Source organism: Caretta caretta, chromosome 4, assembly GCF_965140235.1.
Source record: "Caretta caretta isolate rCarCar2 chromosome 4, rCarCar1.hap1, whole genome shotgun sequence".
Taxonomy (NCBI): Eukaryota; Metazoa; Chordata; order Testudines; family Cheloniidae; genus Caretta; species Caretta caretta.
The window spans coordinates 91,168,935-91,191,482 of NC_134209.1; the positions used below are offsets into that span (position 1 = coordinate 91,168,935).

The following is a 22,548-nucleotide window of genomic DNA, read 5'->3' on the forward strand; positions in this document are numbered from 1 at the left end:
GAGTTGATCAGCAGGGCAGCCAGCTGACAGGAGGTGCTGGGGTGGGGGAAGAGAGTGAGCTGGCTGCCAGTGTGTGCTTAGCAGTCACTAATTTTTTTCCGTGGGTGCTCCCACAGAGTCAGCTCCTATGTGTTTATCTAACCTGCTCTTAAAAATGTACAACAGAGATTCCACAACTTCCCTAGGCAATTTACTCCAGTGCTTAACTATCTTGATGGTTCCTAAATTTTTCTTAATGTCCAACCTAAACTGCCCTTGCTGCAATTTAAGCATGTGCATGTTTGTAAAATCAGGGCTTAGATTATAAACCCTTTAGGGCAGGGATTGCCTTTTACAGTGTGTAACCTTTTAAAAAAACATTATTAGTGATATAGTTATGTTTTGTTTTATAACCTTATGATGATAATTAATGGTGTGACAATAAGGAGGCAGCTGTCACTCAGGCGCCTCCTTCTCCTCCCCCTGCTGGACAAGCGCGGGCACGGCGCGGCCTCCCCCTGCTCCCACCGAGCGCAGGGCCACTAGCGGGGAGGAGGAGGAGGAGCAGAGCAGCAGCCGCAGCCGGAGTTGGCGGGGAGGGTTGGCGAGGAAGTGACCGGCCCCTCTCCCCTCCCCTCCCCTCCCCTCCCCTCCCCTGCTGCCGGGCATGAGCCCCGGCTCCCTCTCCTGCCGGTGCGGTGCCAGCAGCCGCGGGGCTCGGGGAGAGGCGACCTTCCGAGGGGGCCGCTGGGGCGGGAGATGCGCTTGTTTCCAGCAGCGCCAGGAGCAGCATGTTCCCCGATGCCGACAGCACTAGCGGCAGCAGCAGCAGCGGCGGGCAGCCCGAGTCGGCGGGCGCCGCAGTCTCCGGCGCCCCGGGAGCGCGCAGCCCCGGCGGCCAGTCCTGCCGCAGCAGCGCCCCAGCGGCAGCCGCCGTCGCCGGCGGGGAGGAGGAGGCGGACGACGAGGAAGAGGAGGAGGATCCCGGCTCGTCCCGCCTGATGCTGGCGGCCGGGCTGGGGCTGCTGGCGGTGTCCCTGTTCCACCTGGGGCGGGCGGAGGCGGGGGACGGGGGGCAACCGTGCCTGGCCCTGCTGCTGCTGCGGTTGGCCCTCTACCTGGGCTGCGCGGCGGCCGCCTTCCTGCTGGGCACCTTGCTCGCCTTGAGCGGCCCGACCCGCGGCCACCTCCGGACCCCGCCGGACTTCCCCGCCGCCTGGAGCCGCGGGCCGAGGCGGGACGCTCCGCTCCTGCGGGCAGCCGCGGTAAGTGACACCCCGGGCTCTTCTCGCTGCTGGACAGACCCCCCCCCCCCTCCTGCCGATCCCGGCCGTGCCCCAGCTACATACCCTGGGCCCGGCAGCACAGAGGCCCCGGGCACATTTTGAACTGCGATTTCTTGCTCACTCCTGTGTTGGGTTAAATCCCCTCCAGCAGCACGGAGGGGCTGAGATTCCTGCCCTCTTCCCAGCGCAGAGAGACCCCCGGGGGAATTGTGTGTGCCCGAAACCACATCTGGGGTGGGGGGCGGCTTCTGTAGAGTTTGCTGGACGTTAATCTTACGCTTGGTCTCTGACAGATGTTGCGTTGTAAATGCTCTGCTTTGACAGCGGTGCTGCACTTAAGTGTTGTTGGCTACAGCTCGGTCAGGGGCTCCTGATCATACAAACTTGTCGCCGGTAAACGTTGTATGATGACAACGTTTTCCTGCAACAGTTGAAAACGATGTTTATTCAGGTCCGTTCAGCTCTGCTTAAGGGTATATTTAAATCGAGAGTGCCTTTAGGTGGCCATCCGGATTCCAGGAACAAATGTTCGTCTTCTTGCCATTCCTTTACTTTAAAAAAATATTAAGGTGGGGGGGGGGTTGTAGGCAAGATACAAAATATTCATGTTGCTTCAATGCAAATGCAGCTGTAGGGAGTGCCAAAGACTGTCCTTGAGTAAACTTTATCATAATACCTCCTTCAGCTCTTACACACCTGCAAGATGAACTTAGGAAAGACATTCAACTTCACATTCTGTTTACCCTTCCAGGTTAACACCCCCAAATATAACAGTTTTCCTGCTGAACTCCAAAGGCCAGTTGTGTAGAGGCAAACCCTGTGTTAACACATACATAGACTTGCAGACTTATTGAGAAATGTTAGTCAAAGCAACTTATTTTAAGCATTTCCTGCCCCAAATAAAAAATCACAGGACTGTGAAAACTATTGCTTGACACGAGGAATTGTTTTCACTCTAATGCTGCATACAGATATAAAGGATGTGTACCATCTGACATCCCAGGTAAGCTCAGTATAGCTGATAGGAGACACATGCTTGTGAACTGCATAGTTCCATGAAAATATAGTGTAGGTAAGTGAAATTCCACAATAATAAATAATGCACTTTGTTATAGTGCATTTCATTAATGGATCTCAAAGTGCTTTACAATGAAGGGTAAGTGTTGTTAGCCACATTTTGGTATAAAACCTAAGAGTTAATAGGATCCAGGTAGTCCTGTTTAATGCTTTAACTTTGGTGTTAACAGCAACTTGAAAGCGTTGTCATTTCTGAATTTCCAGGATGATGTCTGATTCAGCTTTTGACAGCATGGGCCTTTCTTTGAAACTGAGAGAGTAGAAAGCCTGTTATAATTCACTCACTAGTATAGTTTGCCATTCTTCCACCTCTCTCATCAAACATGCTAACAAAACTCTACAAAACTTTTGGGGGAGGACTTGTTTCTTTGACCTATTAGTCATTAAGGAGGGAGTAGCAGGAAGGAACTAGTTTTTGACCAGAAATAAATTACCAGGCCTACTCCTGAGGGCTGCTGTCTATTGTTGTACAATAGAAAAGGATTATTCAGCCAGATGTTGGATGCTGGTGACACTAGTTGGCAAAACTGGCATGAAGGCATGTTCAGGGTCCATCCCCAGCAGTGGGTAAAAGTGATATTATATCTGATTCAAAAATGGCTACGCGTTTTTTTACACTGACATGCCTTCACCTTGTTCAGGGGTTTTTAGGAAGCAAATAGTGTATCTGCGCCATATGTGTGCAGGGGATAGGGTGTGGGTTGCAAAACCATTGAGGAGACACCCATAGGTCATATGAGGAAGCAGCAGTCACCTTCCTAACCTATATTGAGAGGGGTGTCCTGTTAAATATTGTGGCTAATGGACTGACACAGTTCAGCTAGTTTTTTTGGGGGGGATGGGTGGGAACCTAGTGTTTATTAACACTATTAAGTGTATAAATATTCTTGGATATTAACGATAGTTAATATGGAATTGTGAAAACCCATCTGATGCTGAGAGAAAAAGATGTGCCAAGTCTTCGCTAACAGGCTTCAAACTCCATGGTCCATATCTTCAGGTGGAATAAATCAGCCTGAAATAAATGCAGCTGTGCTCATTTTCCCCCGTGTGACTACCTGCCCCCCACACGCTCACCTAGGTTTTAAATCTCTCACTGCCACAATAGGAAGAAACAAGTTAAGAGGGCATTGAAATATACATACAGTGGAAACTGCTTAATTAGAGAAGATTGAGATTTAAATCCAGAACCGAAGCTAATGTTTTCACTCTGAACAGCACAATAGCTTAATCCAGTGGGCAAGAACAAGAGCTGAAATATCTAGAGACAAATACAGTTGCTTCACTTTATATGCTATATACACATTCTTTTCCTGGTATATTACCTCCCAGTTCTCTCTGAAATTTTCTCCTCTCATTCCTGTCCACTGGTTTCATGTGTGGCGCTGTTGTCTCACCACACTTGTTTTGTATTGGCTCTCTACGGGTTTTATCCTGTGGTATTTTTAATTATTTCTGAAAATATTTTAAATCATTTTAAAAACCCCAAACTTCACAGTTTAGTAGCTGTGGCACAGTTACCTTGGTCCAGGGATAGCCCTTGCCCCAGGATCTGATGCCTGCCAAGATTCAATCAGTTATAATGTGCCAGATGTAGTCCAGTCAAGGTCCTTTCCCACGAGACATAACCTGGCTACCTGAAAGGAGTGGGAAGGAAATGCCAAAAAAAGGAGTGAGGGGATTTCCTCCTTTCCATTTGGAAGCCCCCATCCAAGGCATCTGACTTCTTAGGTCCTACGATTGCAGCTCTGTCTTGTTTTTTCTGACACAAAATTGCTTTAAGCACCAAGGCTCTTTATGTTGCAGATACATTTTCTTCAAAGAGGATTTTTTTATGGGTACAGGAATCATTCTGATCAGTGCTTGGATGCCATAGCAGTGGGGGCAGTATTAAAAATTTGATAGGTATTACATAAAAATATAGGCCACCCAATAGATTTTGTTGCCAAATCTCTCATTCATCTTTCTTTCTGTAATAATTCGTAAGATAAGATCACCTCTTCCTATCATGATTTCTATAATATTTACAAATCTTCTGGTCTTGCTTAACTGTTGCTTTCCTATCTGTCATGGATCCTTCTGATATAATTTTTCTATCCCTTTCAAGAGCCGGTAATGGGGTACCTGTGAAGCTAGAGTTTCCCAAACTTTGACACATCTTTCCTTTCTTCAAGCACAGAAAAGAATAATCTGGCTGTGTCTAATGCAAAACAGTTTTCTAAAGAGGGTTATGGATGGGGGCAGAAGGCCTTCATTGGAAAAAGAATCTATTTGGAGTGGGTGTTTCGATGTGAGCTCAAAGCAAGCGTGTTAATTGTTCTTTCTTTCAGGGTGACTTCCACTTTAGGCTCAGCAAATGAGGACTAAGTATTCAGTAATAAATATTTATTCTAACTGGAGTTGGACTGAGCTCTCAGAGAGTTGGTAGGAGTGTTTAATTGACTTCAATGGGAGCTGGGTCAGGCCCTTATCCTATACTTCAGTTAAACTCTCCATTAAAAAAATAGTTTTGCCAAAGGCCTTGATTCTGCATATATTTATGATGCTTGAGTAGTCCCATTGTTTTCAACAGGTCTATTAATCTGAGTAAAATAACTTACACGAGTAAGTGCTGAAGGATCAGGCCCTGAATAAGCAAAATTTGTGCTTTTCTACCCTTGTTTTGTTTGAACTGTCTCCCAGAGAAGCTATGTCCCACAATGCTAAATGTACTTTGCTTAACCTCGATGGGAGGTGAAAGGTGGGATTTTGTGTGTGTGTGTGTGTGTTTTAAAGCTTAGATTGTTCAGTGAATGCATTAGAAACCTATTGAGAATTACATGGAAAAATAACACATTACATTGAAAGACTTCAAAGAAAGTGTGTCATTTAGTTAATATTAGAATCTACAAACAGATGCAAAATTTAATGTAAATCAGACTTAATTTACTTTGTGTCTTTGGTTAATTTGTTTGTGTTTTGCTTTTGCTCCTTCACCAAAACCTGAAGACTTATTTTCCAGTAGTTTGAAGATCTGTGTCTGCACAGCAGGGCACTGTATCAAAATGATATTTTTATATGTGATGTATTGAGTGACCAGCTCTCTGTAGACAACACCCCTGATTCCACATCAAGTTAAGTTCTGTGAAGATAGTTGGTTTGTTTTTGTTTTTTCTTCTCCTGTCCTCTCTTTTTATTTTCATTAACTTCCATATGGATGAAGAAAACTTGCAGACCATTCATGGAAGTAGTACAATGAATAAAAGCAATGGTAAATATTTAGCTATAGAAGCTAATATTTATAGACATACAGTCCTTTCTCACAGATCATAACATGTATGGTTCTAGGCTGTATTTGGCTTTCAATCCTTTAACATAAATAGGAAATATTCCCAACACTTAGAAGGAATTGGTGCTAGACAAGATGCAATAGGACAACAAAGAAATGTAATGTCCTAATTGTACTGTCTTCTAATCAAAACTCTTAAAATTCCCTGGAGATATTTACGTACCAAACAGACACATGCCCTTTCACACAGAAGTTAGAGATGGAAAAGACCTATTAGAATATCCATCTTCCTGTAAATTTAGGATTGTACTGTTCAGTGCCTTGGGTTAATCAGATGTACTAATTTGTGTTAATAGTGTCTGAGATAATTTTGACTGATTTTAAAAAAGTCCCTTGAATGGATAACTAAAAGGGGAAAAAATAAACTTGTGTGTTCACAGGTTTCTCTTAATGTAGCTCCAAGGAACTGGGAGGCCACAGTAGTGTTCTTTTTCCTTTCTAAATTGTGTTTTGACTCTGAGTCACTTTAATGACTCTTAATTAGTGGGTTGAGTTGCCACACTCACTTTTAGAAATACCAAAACTAAGATGGATGAGATGCTTATTAGAGTCAATGACTATACATTTAGTTGATATGAATGATACTTTATAGAGAGTGGTTTATTTAATCTAACTTGAACTAACAGAAAGGAGAATAAACATGTTTTCCAGCAAAAAAATATGTATTGATCATAACATCACCCCCCAGATTCTGGAGATTAGTGGTTTTACTGTTTTAAATTCACATAAAAAGATTCTTGTGTGCACACATGCCCACCATTGAGTGTCTCTTGAAAATTTAAACCTGATATAGTTAGTCACTTTTTTTGTTTTGAAACCTTAGGAAAATATCTTTCACATATACTTAGCAGGATTCCTTCTTTAAAAGTATTTTTATACAGTTATTTTGACTGTGAGATTTACACGCCTCTGTTTCACATTCTGAGGTGGCCAGCTTTTCTTTCAGTCCATATGTAATTTATATATAATTGATAATGCTATGTACATAGGTCCCTTGTGCAAGAAGAGAAGAATTGCATCTCTCTCCCCAGACTACCTAACTATTGCCTAGCCTTTGGAGCTGCTGGGGTCCAGGAAGATGAGTTTTATTACTTAAATTGTAGAAAAGTCAGTAGTGAGATTATTGGAAAATAGAAAAGGAGTACTTGTGGCACCTTAGGGACTAACCAATTTATTTGAGCATAAGCTTTCGTGAGCTACAGCTCACTTCATTGGATGCATTCAGTGGAAAATACGAAAGCTTATGCTCAAATAAATTGGTTAGTCTCTAAGGTGCCACAAGTACTCTTTTTCTTTTTGCGAATACAGACTAACACGGCTGTTACTCTGAAACCTGTCATATTGGAAAATAGTCCCTTGTGGATCAGACAGGATAGCTGGTGGCCTAGACCAATCATTTGATATGATGTAGAAAGCTGAGCATTCTTCCCTCTTCTGATGAGGAGAATGAACCCCAGGGGTTGGGATGGTAAATAGCAGGAGCCACCGCAGCTATCAGAGGAGGTACACCTTCACATGTAGGTCTCTTTTCTAAAATGTGATCACATGCACTATGTGGAGGAGGGAGGGCTGGGCACAATGTGGAATGGCAGGAACAACATCCTATGCATCTTTTGATTAGGTTTGGATATGTTATTCAGAAACATCCATAATTATCCTAAAAATTATTTTTTTCTGCAAAATCTACCTGCTGAAGCCTAATTTATCCTCCCCCCCGATTCTTAAGAGATATATAGAAAATCACTGATCCTTAAGGTGTCCTGCTATCCACTTCTGTCCATCTTGAGAATATGCTGTTTGCAGTTCTGTCACCACTGCTTTTTGATCATAGGACTTTCTGATTCCAGAAACCAAGAATTCTGGACTGTCTTTGTTCAAGATTGCTCACCAGTTTCTCCTCCTCTGCATTTTGACATCTGAAGATGTGCTAGTTTGTCCTTATCTAAATGTTTTGTTAATCTCCCTTTAATGATGCAGTCAGCTAACTTCCCTAATGCTGAAGTGAATCTTATTAATGTGTAATTCATTAAATAAATAAATAAAAAGGCAGCTGGTATGAGTGGGGAAGGGATAGCTCAGTGGTTTGAGCATTGGCCTGTTAAACTCAGGGTTGTGAGTTCAATCCTTGAGGGGGTCATTTAGGGATCTGGGGCAAAAATTGGGGATTGGTCCTGCTTTGAGCAGGGGGTTGGACTAGTTGACCTCCTGAGGTCCCTTCCAACCCTGATATTCTATGATGGCAGCAATCTTCAGAAATATTTCTAGGGTTATATTATGTAGATCCAGTCCTGCAGTGGGAGTTGGGGAGCAAACCCACAGAAGAAATTACCAGGGGAAAAGACAATTACACATTTTCTCCCTCCTTCCTCTCCTCCGGTTTGGCTTAGCTGGCTATGTGTTATTCACAAAATAGCTGCATGGTCCATGGGCCATGTGGATAAAGAAGGTGTGATGGTGGAAGCAGAGGATCCTAGGGGTAGCCACTCTGTACTGTGTTTCCCAAAGAGAATGCTCACCCAGCATAGTGGAAAAGGAGCAAAATTAATGCTGATTAAAGCAGAATTCCTTCTCTGTGTTCTTCTGTCCCCCATTAAAGGAGTCGGAGCACAGTGTATTTGCTGTAGAAGGAGGCTTGAGGTCAAAAGGGTTGGAGATAAATGCAGGGGATAAATGTAGTAGGTTAAGCTGTGGTCCGTGATCTGTGTGTGGAGTTGAAGCCTGGGTTTTTCCCAGACCTTAATCTATTCAGATTCTTCTGCTTTCGAATTTGCTGGGACCTTTGCGTTTGAGGACTGATGTTTTCTTCCATACATTCTCATAAAGGAGGAGAGCACAGGGCTATTCTGTAGGCAGGGAATCCTCTGTTAACTTATCATTATTCTTATGAAATTGTGCACAAACCTTTGCTCTGATTCTGAAGGCCTTTTTTCCATTTTAAAGATGTGATAGAACCACTAATGGATGAAAAAGGAATATTGCTTTGTAAATAGATATTTAAATGCTAACGTTACTTTGCTAAATTAGAAATAATCACAGGATATGGGGAAAGATAGTACATTCAAAACATTTTTTTCCTCAAACTGAGTAGTCCTGTCTGTTTAATTTGATACAACTTTAATTTAACTTTCTATAAAGTTTTTATTGTTGGAAACTCCTAGTTGTAGAAGCTAGGGGTTGGTTATGTGTGTGTGTGTATATATATTTAAAATCTTCAACTCTATCAGTTTAGAAACCAATACAATTAAAACAGTACAGCACCCTAGCATGGACACAGTTATGTTGTAAATTTACGGAAATAAGATATAACAATATAAGCACCCTTATCCTTATAGCTGTTCTTGGAGCACCCAGCCCTGTGATTCACCTTGTTACCGCCTGCCTCTATTGTGAGGGAGTCTTGCTTGTGTCTGGCTGGGTGTCAGCTCCCTAACACCAACAACCTTTCATGCACTCTCCTCTGGGCTGTGGCAACCCTATCTTTTCCTTGCAGGTTAACAATAGGTGCACCCAGTCCCTGAGTCCCTTTGAACTGTTCCCCTGTGATATGCAGCCCCTGATACTGGCTACTTACAGAAATCTCAGATCCTCTGTTTACTAGTTTTATCTTAAACCACCATTCCTGTAAACTGCACAGCACTTAAAACATAATACAAAAGTAGGTTTGTTTAAGAAAGAATAGAGCTTCAACACGAAACGAGAGTGTGATGGAAACAAATGGTTACAACGCAAAACAAAATCATACAATGCAAATCTGGGTCTACACTTATTAATAGTTACGTTTTCTGCCTAATAAAATAGGTACTCCCCTCCCAAAGTTCAGTCTATTGCAGAGCTAGCTGGCTGGCTTTATAGGAACCAGGATCCAGTTTTTCATGAGAATTCTTGAGGGGTGGGAGCTGTCTCCCCAGTGAATGGATACAGAGTGCCTTTCCTCACTTTGTGTTATGATGAAACAGTCTATTGTCTTTTTTCATAGGCAGGGCAATTCCCTGTCTGTTTTAATGTTGTTTTTGTACTTCTAAGTGGTTTCAATTATTTGTAATTGTCTCCAATGATTTTCCACTGAAAGTCGTGGGACGGCACAAGGGTAGACAATTGAGCCTTGGATTACATCTTGGACTAACCAGGGTGGGGTGATTTCCCCCCTGCTTGAGTGGGCCATCACTGAGACATATTATCCCCGGTGACTTAAGTTTTAGTCCAAGCCCATAAAGCGTAACTATATGGAAAGTATATTATTTCTTAAATATTACCTGTACATACGTACATTTGGCAATGGTTATGAATTTTGACTGGTTACAAGTGTTCTGTAGATACTTTATATATTGCTCCTATGAATATCCTGCAAGACATTTCTTTGGTGTAATGGGTTTATTGGGTCTGAGGCTAGAGTTGTTTGCAAAGAACAGGGGACCCTTTGCCAAGGGGCCTCTGTGTCACAAACTATGTCCATGCTAGGTGGTTGCACTGTTTTAACTCTCATGTCTAAACTGAGAGTTAAAATGATACAAAAAGTTTGTAGACCAGTCCTTAGTATGACTGATATATAACTTCTTTGATATCTAAAAGTGATTTAAAAATATCTTAAAATTCTTAGCGGTTAGTGTGGGTCTTTTGTGAATGAAAAAATGCTTACGTATTGTTCATAAGGTATTTCTAGTAGGAAAATTATATATCCTTCTCAGTTAAAGCTGAACTCATGGAAATTTTACTAAAACATCATCAGAAGCAGCAACTATTGATTACCGAAGTTCATTCTGATGTTCATGTACATCATGAGACTGTGACAATAAAGAAAAATGTTAATAGTTATAATATTGGATAGCGCAAGCAGATGAGTCATTTGATATTGGTTTTTGTGTATTACAGTCTTTTGCCTTTTGGCCCATAGATTAAAATTGAAAAATGCTTTGCACAAAATATAGTTGTATAATGTACTGTGACAGGGTTGGGCCAGATGGCTACAGGGGAGTAATAGAAGGCAGATATATTAGCCCCAGGTTAAGTAGGTCCCTTTTCCCTGGGTAAGGTAACAGGGAAGGTTCCAGAACAATCAGGACCCTTCTGGAGACTATTAAGACAGACAGGCTGATTAGAACACCTGCAGCCAATCAAGAAGCTGCTAGAATAAATTAAGGCAGGCTAATCAGGGCACCTGGGTTTAAAAAGGAGCTCACTTCAGTTTATGGTGCGTGTGTGAGGAGCTGGGAGCAAGAGACACTTGGAGCTGAGAGAAAGTGGACTGTTGGAGGACTGAGGAGTACAAGCATTATCAGATACCAGGAGGAAGGTCCTATGATGAGAATAAAGAAGGTGTTGGGAGGAGTACCCGGAGTAGAGGGCAGGCTCGGGTTCCCCCCAAACCTCCCAACTCCTGGTCAGACACAGGAGGAGTCGACCTGGACTGTGGGTTCAGAAAAATGGCCAAGCTGAGGACTGCCATGAAGCTCCAAGGCGAGCAAATCCTCCAATAGGTGCAAGACCCACCAAGGCAGATGAGGAACTTTGTCACAATACATTGTATTCTGAGTTCTGTACTGGTTTTATTTTTATTGCATTAGTGTAATCGAAAAAATTGCTAATTTTCCTGTGCGTGTGGGCAGAAAACTTGAGGGCAGAACAAGTATGTGGTGGCTGATGTTTATGCCTTGTACGTGTTGTTTGATTTGTAGTGTCACATGTTTTAGAATTGCATCTGACTAATCATGCAATAAGTTGCATATTAGTATGTCGATACTGCGTTTTGTTTACCTTGACCTCCATACATCTCCATCTCCATAGTTAATATATCTACTTAATTCTTTACAATTTAATATTTCAACTTGAGTTATGTTTAAAACAGGTTTTAAATTAATCAAATTGTGTCATACCAATAAATTGCGTTAGTTTGGTAATTTTTTCATTAGGAAGACTGATCAGATAGTAAAACAGTCTAAGGCTGGCTCAGTGCCAGCTTGGATTTCATTTCAAGCCTCCAAGGCTCTTGCTGTCTGTATCTTATATGATTCCCGTCAGTAACAGATAAGGTTGCCAACTTTATAATTGCACGAAACTGAACACACTTGCCCAGCCCCTGTCCTGCCCGTTCTCTGAGGACCTGCCCCTGCTCACTCCATCCTGCCTCCCTCTGTTGCTCACTCTCCCCCACCCTCACTCACTTGCTCATTTTCACTGGGCTGAGACAGGGGGTTGGTGTGTGGGAGGGGGTACAGGCTCTGGGCTGGGGATGGGGCTCTGGGGTGGGCGCAAAAATGAGGGATTCAGGTGTGGGAGGGGGCTCCAGGCTGGGGCAGAGGGTTGAGGTGCGGGGGGGGGGTGAGGGCTCTGGGCTGGGGATTTGGACTCTGGGGTGGGGCCGGGGATGAGGGGTTTGAGGTGTAGGAGGGGGCTGGGAGTGGGGCCAAGGGGTTTGGAGTATGGGAGGGGGCTCCAGGCTGGGAGAAGGTACAGGCTCTGGGTTGGCAGTGCGGGATCTGGGTTGGGGTCAGAAATGAGGGATTCAGGGTGTGTGGGGGCTCTGGGCTGGGGTTGGGATGCAGGACGGGGTGCGTGCTGCAGCTGGGTATAGGCTCTAGGGTCAGGCTCCAGATGAAGGGTTTGGGGTGCAGGAGATGGCTCATGGATGGGGCAGGGGGTTGGGGCACAGGAGAGGGTGCAGGCTCTGGATGGCACTTACCTTGGGCGACTCTCTGGAAGTGGCAAAATCTCCCTCAGGTCCTAGGCCTAGGTGCAGCCAAGGGGCTCCGTATGCTGCCTTCGCCCTCAGGCGCTGCCCCCTGCAGCGCCCATTGGCCGCGTTTCCTGGCCAATGGGAGCTGCAGAGCCGGTGTTCAGGGTGGCACCTCTGGGTGGGGCAGCGTGTGTAGCCCCCCCGGCCACCCCTCCACCTGGGAGCTGAGGGACATGTTGCCGCTTCCGGGGAGCCACGTGGAGGCAGGTATGGAGCCTTCCTGCACTGCCAACCGGACTTTTAACGGCCTGGTCAGCAGTGCTGACCAGAGCCACCAGGGTCCCCTTTTGACCAGGTGGTCCAGTTGAAAACCGGACTCCTGGCATCCATAGTAACAAATGACAAATGTGATACAAAAGATTCCAGCCAGTGCATGCTTCCTTTTCTTATGTAAACAAACACATGCAGGAAAACCTTAAGAGGCAGAAGTATTTTTTCAAATCAGTGTTCCCTGTTTTAGTGGCCTCATACCTCTCCTTTTTTCTCCCTCCTCATTTGAATCCCAAAGTAAGTGAGAGTTCAGAAATCGGTAAAATCTGTCTTAATGGCTGCTGATTTATTATAATCAGAACTTTAAGGCATTGTCTCTGTTGTGTTGTGACTGTCAAAAGTTTTCATGTAGACATAACCATTAAAAAACTGACAGTGTCTCACTGGGGGGAGGGATAGCTCAGTGGTTTGAGCATTGGCCTGTTAAACCCAGGGTTGTGAGTTCAATCTTTGAGGGGGCCATTTTGGGATCTGGGACAAAAATTGGGGATTGGTCCTGCTTTGAGCAGGGGGTTGGACTAGATGACCTCCTGAGGTCCCTTCCAACCCTGATATTCTAGGATACCAGTTAAGCATATAAGATTTGAAGTCAGTGAGAGCAGGATTAGGCCCATAGTAAAGATGTGCAAGACTTTTTTTTTTTTTTTACCTGAGCAGGTAAGACTGTATTGCTTTAGGTGGCAGCATGCTGTGCAACTGAGGTTGTGCCCAAAACAGACCCTCTGAAGAAAAAAGAAGTGTGTTACTTTTAACCCTTAGAAGCTGTAGTGATGCTTACCCATTTTACAAACAGACTGACATCTCCTGGATTGATAGCCAGTTGTAACATATGTTGGTTGGCTTGGGTGTGTCTGTACATTTCTTCATAGCAAAAAACATTTCAGTTATAGTCCATAGTTTTCTCTTATTCATAACATTGCAAAAATTTTTTCTTTTATGCTCAAATATTCAGGGCTGGCCTAAATCACAGGCACTATACGCATGTGACTAGGGCCCTGGCATCTGGGGTCGCATGATGTCAGAATCTCAGCTTTGGTATTAAAAATTGTTTCTAGCGCTTATGGTGATGAAGAAAACTTAAAGAGCCCATGTGACCTAAGTGTCACTGAATCAGTAATGTGTGCCTAGTCAGAAAACAGCCTCAAACAGTAGTTTGGAGGGGTGTAACTTTCCTCATTAATTGTAATGGCACGTAAACTCCGAAACCTGCTGTTCTGGAGGGCTCCATGATTATACCATTACCCCAGCAGAGGACTGTGCCCTTGCTGCCTCCACACCATCTTATGTAGAGGGGCTCTCTCACACAGAGTCCTCTGCTTGCATAGATTGCATATCTGATTTCTCCTCTGGAATAGACCCAAGCTCACCTTAAAACAGGAAGCAATGGTTTGAGGAGGAGAGGAGGCCTGCCCAGAGAGAAGAGGTGGTGGGCCTTAGTGTAGAGGGTTCCACAAAAGCTCTTATACTGTGCTTACGCACTTCATGGAAGTCAATAGATCTCTTTATAGGCCCTAAGAGCTGAGGTACCACATATGGCTGTGTATGGGCCTCTGCAAAATATCAAGTAGACTTTTTCCCATAGAAGTTTTTGCTTTGAAGTGTCCTACTCTTTAAGATTTAAGGGACTGTACCTACTATTTCAAAACATTCCCCTTTTTTTGTCTTTATGTCTTTGCAGTCTCCCTATGTCAGACCTGCATTGAGCCATCTAAATACAGAAGGTACACTGGTTTAACCAGAGGTACATTTTAAACTGTTATAGTTAAACAGTGTAATCAGTTGCATACATGGGCACCCTTCAGGGTGGATTTGATTTAAATCATGATTGATTTAAATCACTAGTCAGGAAGACTTGATTTAATCATGGATTTCTACATAAAAGTGCATTCTTGTTGGTTGTTATAACCTTAATACATATTCTTCACAACTCAGAGATAGATGTAGGTTTCATTTTTAGAAGGTACACACTATACATTTTTAAAGTGATTTATTTTGAAAACTTTTCAGATTAGTCCCTCCCTTCTCACATTTATCTCCAGACTTCTTCTCCTTGTCCAGATCTATTCTGTCCCCAACAATCTTCTATTCATGGAACTTTTTGAAACTGCACTTTTAGAGAGAGGTAAAGGATTGGCTGTGTGTACACAAATTTGCAGAAGGACGATAGGGTTGAGGTCTGTTATTTCTCACCTCTATATATTTATTTAATTAATTAATTAAAAACATTTTTTGCTGTTATCTCTGGAGACACAAATCCAGTTTGAGAACTTCAAAACTAAGCATCTCTGATGGTATCTTCTAGACTGAGCACTGAGTCCCATTGGGTAGATAGAAAGATTAACCTAAATAATCTATACAGAAGCCCCTGGAACCCCATAAAATTGGGTCCCTAATCCATGAACTACAGGTATTGGAACTCTTTTACAAAAATTTTTCTTAAACATAACATGAATATATTGTCTCATGCTATAAAATTGGAATTTATAATCCCTATTCTATGATGAGATATCTTTGAGCTATAATGAATCTTAATTAAAACTATAGATAGGTTTTTTTCCTCAAAAAACATTTTATCAAAAAAGTCCGATTTAAATTAAAAAAAATCTGATTTTTTTTTTTAAAAAGAGCATTGATTTTTATCCACCCTGGCACTCTTTTATATGAGTTGAAAACGGGCTTATTTCAGTTTAGCTTGTGACACAAGCTAAACAAACAAACATCAGGCTTAAATTGATCTAAAAGAACGTCCCTGCAGGGGTTTGCACCAGTTCAATTAAATAGGTTTAAAATTGTATCTTAGTTAAATCAGTGCAACTTCTGCATTTAGATGAGTGGCACTTCCTTTAGATGTGAAAACATCAAAGAAAACAAAGTAAGCCCTTTCTAGTCTGAGCTTTATAACCAGAACTTCATTTTCCCCCTCTCCCCCCAGTGAAAGTGGGGCACAGACATACTGGCAGTAATGGGAACCAGTGTAGGGGTAATTTTAAAGTCCTACCTACACTACAGAAATTGTGGTGTTTGACACCCACATGCCCTTTTAGCTCCTGTTTACCTCACCTCAAACCAGTATTACACCCATTTGTCCTGCTGGCATGGGCAGTCAACTGTTCAATGCTCATTGTACCAAAGTGTGCAGACATTTCCTTCTGCTAGAACTCTCAAGCTGTCTGTGCACAAAGGATTTTCTGAAAATCTCCCACTGTTGCTCTAGAGCTGGTGCAAGTCTACTTCCAATAGTTCATGGACCCATGGAACCCTGATAATAGACTGTCTGCTGTCTTTACTGTTCCATCGTTCAACCCAGTGGCCTGTCTACACTAACACCCCCGCCTTTGCCAGCACCAATGGAGCTGAACTGATGGTTGGATTTAAAAAGCTTCTCAGTGTAAAGCAAAGTGCAAGAGGCATTGCTAGGGGGATGTTGAGCACTGTTGACTGTCAACACCGGCTGGAAAGAGAATGGGGGTTTAGAGGTAGGGATCTTTGTATGACACGTGGTGTCAAACTCAGCAGTTGCTTTAGTATAGACATACCCTGAAATGCGGTTCATTGTTAGTAATTACGAGTTAAACTGAATTCCCCTGTGTATTCTTGGATGAGTTCATGTGAAAAAGCATCTGCTGCTCATACAAATAAAAGTGAATGTTTACATATAATTGGGATCTTTTTCCCCTAGAGATTTGATTTGAATTTTACAACAGGAGGACTAATATTTGCTTAGCTCTTTTCCCGTTTGCTCTCTGCCAGTCTGGAGCCATTTCCTCTCAAACTGTGGCACTGCTGCACTGTCTATGACCTTCTACACCGATTCCTGTGTCACTCTGCAGTATTTCTCAGAAAATTCAACTTACTGTGCAGCTTCCATACAATGTATCTCCATTGTGTCCTTTAATAGTTGTGTACTGTGCCACCAAATAGATAATTATTTTAAAAGTTTTTTTATCATCCTTGTCCACTGTGATTTCTTACCCAGTTCCTTCTTCTGATCACCCCTTTTGTTCAGATCTCTTGCTGCCGAGTATCGAGTATCGCTGTCTCTTGGTTCTTGTTGAACATGTTTGATTTAAGCAGAGCACTACTTGCCGTTTAGAAGATAAAACTTGCAAATTATAAACAATAATGTTCTGTAAAATAAATTTTTATGAATTAAACCATGAGTTTGCAATTGCCTCAGTAAAGTACTCCACAATAAGGGCTTTTGATTTTTAGGTTTTAACTAATAAACATAGATAAAACGCCCACCATTTAATTAAAAAAAAATCAAATTGGTGTTTTATCCAATAAACACTGGAAAAATTTTGGAAATAGTTACTTGTATCTAAGTGCTTGTCACACTACTAGGTGTGATTTCTAAAGCGCACTAAGATGTTCGTCAGTGAAAGACCCTGCTGGTGCGCACTGAAGATCCTAAAGATTTCCTAAACACTACTATATTAAAGTGCACTAGGGAACATTATAAAGAAATTACTCATTACTGTGAAGTGTATAATATGTTGCTCAGTACAGTATATACGAGAGCCCCCCCAAAATCCCTTATTTTTGGACATCTACATAAAATTAAGAAACCCTGTCAAACAGAAGTCTTACCCTCAGGCAATAGGGAAGCACTGCTCTTTGTGTTGAAGCATAAGACTTTTAAGACTGAAATATGAAAGGATCAAATTGTGCAGTGAGCCCACTTTGTAGAATTGTGTATATGGGATTATAGTGCCTGTGATATGGAGTAATTCCTGATACAGAAAGGGATCTATTCTTAAAGTATTGAGCTGACGTCCTTTCCTCTGCTTGTAAAGGGGTACTGAGTTGAGAAGAAGGAAAAAGTCCCATGATATGAGGCAAAAATAGGTGTTTAATATGTATAATTTCTTTGTCCTGGATTACATTAGAACTAGTTTTGAATGTAGAAATTTGTGGCAGATGCTCCATTGGATCCATCACTACTCTAGAATGAGGAAAAAGATACTCAATGCAACTATATAATGTAAACAAGTATGTGTGTTAGAGAATGATCCTAGGGGAAAACTTGAATGGCTTTTGTTTCCAGGACCCTCTGAAGTATCACTCTGTTACATTTCTTTAGAAATGTAATTGGAATATTTATGCAGCTGATTCTCTTCCCATTTCTTTTTAAATTGAGACATGGGGAATAATTTTATTTCCATCCTATGAATAAGGCACATAAATCCTGAAGTAATGCCATGACTGGCATTATGAATTTGCTGTGTGAAACAAATTGTCTCAAAAGTAACAAATCAGAATCCTCAAAATATTTTTGTTAGTATTTTACAGGTTCAGGAAAATGTTTAGAAAACCCTCAGCTGTCCAAACTATCCTTTCTGCCTAAGGGGAAAGAGAAGTCCTCTCCTTATATATGGCATTCCAGATCTGTGGAACTCCTTACCTGCTTATGATGCTAGCTTTTAAGTGCTAGGAGACATTCATATGAAAGAACTCTATGAAATAGTGTAAGGTTAATTCATTGATTGTGCTGTGATTTATAAAAAATATTACTATAATGGTAGCACCTAAAGGCTCTGATTGGGGATCGAGAACCCATTAGAAGTGTGTTGTGCTTGACCAAGGGTGGGCAAACTTTTTGGCCCGAGGGCCACATTGGGGTCCAAAACTGTATGGAGGGCCAGGTAGGGAAGGCTGTGCCTCCCCAAACAGCCTGGCCCCTGCCCTCTATTTGCCCCCTCCCACTTCCTGCCCCCCTCAGAACCCCTCACCCTCCAACCCCCCCCACTCCTTGTCCCCTGACTGCCCCCTCCCAGGACCTCCACCCATAACCCCCCCCCGGGACTCTACCCCCTATCTAACTGCCCCCCCATTCCCCCCGACTCCCTCCCCCCCAGAACCTCTGCCCTATCCAACCACCTCCTGTTCCCCGTCCCCTGACTGCCCCCTCCCGGGACCCCCCCACCCCTAACTGCTCCCCCCCCCGGGGTCCCACCTCCTATCCAACCATCCCCTGCTCCCTGACTGCCCCCTAGGAACCGCTGCCCTTATCCAACCCCCCAGCCCCTTTACCATGCCGCCCAGAGCAGAATGTCTGGGAGCCGAGCCGAAGCCAGACACTCTGACACGCTGTCCTGCATGAGCGCGCAGCCCTGCTGCCCAGAGTGCTGCCCGCACAGCTGTGTAACTGCAGGGGAGGAGGGGCAGTAGGAGAGGGGCTGGGGGCTAGCCTCCTGGGCCAGGAGCTCAGGGGCTGGGCAGGGCGGTCGTCTGGCCCGCAGGCTGTAGTTTGCCCACATCTGTGCTAGACACTATACATGTATCGTAAGAAAAAGATAGTGTATTAATTGCACCAAAATGCACTGAGCCATCAGACTCTCTTTAAATCAGGTTACAGTTTTGGCAGATATAAGTTCTAACACTTCATTTCTGTTTGGACTTCTCCCCAGATTTAGAGGAAAGATTTTTGCACGTTTTCCCCCTTCTTTCAATAACTTTTATATTTACCAGGAGAACATTTCCAAAGTGCTGTCTCTTCAGCAAGGGACTGAATCCTTTTCTGTATTTAAAAGTTGTACTGGAATAACATGGGACTGTCTTGCATCCGTTTACAAATTCTCTCCCATTAACAGATCTGTGCACTTAAGTCAACATAATTAGTCTGGTTTGCAATCAGTGCAACTCCATATCTGTCGGAGTTAGGTCGGTTTGGCAGCAATGTGGCTGCATCCTACTTCCAATGTAGTCAAGGCCTGAATTGCAGATCCTGCCTGCTCCTTCTGGACATGCTTTTAGAATCACACTCTGGTGTGGACGTCCCCCCCCACCAGCCTCCCTTTGGTGCTGTAGAGGCTAATATCTTAAAATTAAAAAATGCCTATTTAGGTAATTAGCTTAAAAATAAGTAGTCATGGATATTCATGGCTAGTACTTTACTTAATAGAAAAGTGCTTTGGAAAATTTAAAGGGCTCACATTTTAAAACATTTCACAGGGCTGAGCAAAACCTGTTTTGACAGAATGCTCCCATGATTTAATGTTTGCTACTGGCCTTTCACTAAAGTGTACCAAGGTGCAACATTTGTCTTTGTATCCAAGTGAACTGCTGGTCCAGGAATTTTGCTTCCCTGAGATCTTGTAAATCTATGAAAACATTACACTGTTTACTAGAACATTTTTTTTAGTTGCTTAGAGTGCTGGACCTGGCAAGTGTCCGACTGTTGACTGATGAGATTGTAAATAGGAGACAATGCCCTTTAGGAAATATAATAGAATTATTGCAAATCAGAGAATTTAAACCCTAGTATGTTTCATAAGATTCTCACTTCAAGTGCCCTTGTCAACGTTTTAGGAAAATGCCATCGATTTTGTTTTAATAATTTGGATAGCAGGAGTGTCTTGTAAAAAGCAGGTGATTTTACTGTTATTTTGGGCTTTGTTTTTTCTCTTCTTTCTTATGCAGCTTAATTCTTTATTTTTGGTAATAGGTGTTCTTTTATTTCAGAGTCATTTGTCTGGAAATGCACATGAATCGCTCCAGTCTAGGAGGGTGGTCATTTCTCATAACATGGATAAAGCGCTGAAAGAAGGTGAGTCTTACCTGGGAGCATGAGTGGATAGATTGTGAATCTCTACTCAGATTGGTGAACAGTTACTTGCAAAAGTAATCCCATTTACGTTTAGGGGTCTTCTTGCAAAGTGAGATGCTACTCAACAGTGTGTAAAGATATCAAAATATGATGCAAAATTCTTCCGATACAACACATTTTGTCCTGGATTAAAATAATGGTGGAAGGAAGGGAATCTTCAAAGATGTAATAATTCTATAGACAATAGAAAGTCACAAAATGTAAGTGTCGCACTATCACTGGCATCTCTTCATTTTAACCATTGTAAAAGACAAAGGAAAACTCAAATGTAGTAAATTTCAACAGGATTAGTAGATAGAAATGATCTAATATGATGTTGTTATAGTCAATAATACATGTTGCTTTCTTGGTCTTTATACTTGCTTCCATGTGTGCAATTGAGATACATCTGCTATACTGACCAAAACAAGTTTCTACTACAGTTGGTGCTGTTCAGCTGTGGAGGAGCCCAGGAGCTAGATGCTACATGTATTGGTTCATTAGGGAGCATAGGTTGATGAAAGTTAGCTGGATTTTATTCTGCATCATCAGCAAACCTGTTGAAAATTAGAGTTGTAACTGGTAGGTTTCAAAATGTAGTTGTAAACGGAATTGTCATCAAGCAGGGTGTGTTTCTAGTAGGGTATGTCAAGGCTGATTCCTCACTCTGGCACTTCAAGTGCAGAAGGTGGGGGCCTGCAAGGATTTTAAAAATTAATACTGGCCACTCCAGGCTTGTATTAAATTCTCAAGGTTACAGCTTCTCTCTAACCTTGGATGGGTAGGTGCTGCCACCACCCAAGTGCAAAAAACCCCTATGAAACCAGAAAGACGCACTAGGGAATTCCTTCCTGTGGGGTACCCTCAATCCCTTTCACCCCCTTTCCGGGGAAGAGCTGAGAAAGAAAAACAAAGGAAATCAGCTGTTGCCACCAACTACTTAAACAATGTATGCACAAACCTCTTAGGACACAAAAAATCCTATCCTGTTCTTAAAAAAGGTAAATTTTATTAAAAACGAAAAGAAAGAAAATACATCTGGAACTTATGCTTTTGCTAGATTTAAAAAACCCACTTACAAAAATTAAACATCAAGAATAACCTTCTTGAGGTCCAGCTTAAAGGTTACAAGCAAAACAAAAGCATTTGGGGTTAATACAGAGGAGTCCACAAGCCAATAAAAAGTAAACCGAAATAAACCTAATCACATATTTCTAAACATTCCTGATGTACTTACATATCTGGGTTGTTAAATAAGTAGTCTAGATATGATTGGATGATTTTCATATCTGGCCTTTAGCTTCTTACAGCATAACTGTTCCCTCTTCCCCTCTTTCCTGGAGACCATAACACACAGACAAAGGGAAGATTTTTCCCAATTTCCCAAAAGTTCTAGCCCTCCCATTGGCCCTTTTGGTCAGGTGCCCACTCCTTTCCTTTTACCTGTGGGCTTGTTAACCATTTACAGGTAAAGCAAGTAGAGAACAACCACGAACGGAGTTTTATAGCTAACTGGCTGGCTGGGTGTCCATAAAAGGGAACTTTACTCTCCCCCCTCCCACCCCTTCATTTATCACAGGTTATGAGGGATCGGTTCTTAACCTTACACTGTTTAACATTTTTAACAATGAACTGGAAAAAATATATAATAATTGCTGATAAAGTTTGCAGATGACACACACATTGTGGGAGTGATAAATAGCAATGAGTACTGGTCTCTGATACAGAGCAAATCGGCTTGCTTGGTAAGCTGAGCTCAAGCAAACAGTATGCATTTAAATATAAGCAAATGTGAGATTACGCATCTGGGAACAAAGTATGCAGGCCATAGATACAAGACGCAGGATTCTATCCTGGGAAGCAGTGACTCTGAAAAAGATTTGGGGGGTCATGGTGGACAATCATCTGAACATAAGCTCCTAGTGTGATCTTGTGGCCAAAAGGGCTAATGTGATCCTTGGATGCATAAATGGGGGAATATTGAGTAAGAGTAAAAAGGTTATTTTACCTCAGTATTTGGCAGTGGTGTGACAGCTGCTGGAATACTGTGCCCTGTTTTGGTGTCAACAATTCAAGAAGGATATAGATACATTTGAAAAGGTTCAGAGAAAAGCCTAAAGGAATAGAAAACCTGCATTATATGAGAGATTGAGCTCATTGAGTCTATTTAGCTTATCAAAGAGAAGGTTAAGGGGTGACTCAATCACAGTCTATAGGGACTTTGAAGAGTCCTCTATTATCAAATTTCTGTTCTCCATTAAGCTAGCAAAGATATAACAAGATCCAGTGT

At 42.5% G+C, this 22,548-nt stretch overlaps 1 protein-coding gene across 3 annotated transcripts in view; it reads left to right on the forward strand.

Annotated features, from left to right (window-relative positions):
* The first annotated feature begins 535 nt into the window (after window positions 1–535).
* Window positions 536–22,548, forward strand: part of SNX25 (sorting nexin 25) — a 163,509-nt gene continuing 141,496 nt past the window's right edge. Inside the window, exons 1-2 of one of the 3 annotated variants that reach the window (XM_048847964.2) lie at window positions 536–1,244; window positions 20,135–20,219. In XM_048847964.2, coding sequence (XP_048703921.1) covers window positions 771–1,244; window positions 20,135–20,219 — 559 coding nt within the window. In that variant the 5' untranslated portion in view covers window positions 536–770. The remainder of the gene's footprint in view (window positions 1,245–20,134; window positions 20,220–22,548) is intronic. The other 2 variants (XM_048847962.2, XM_048847963.2) reach the window with 2 other exon arrangements.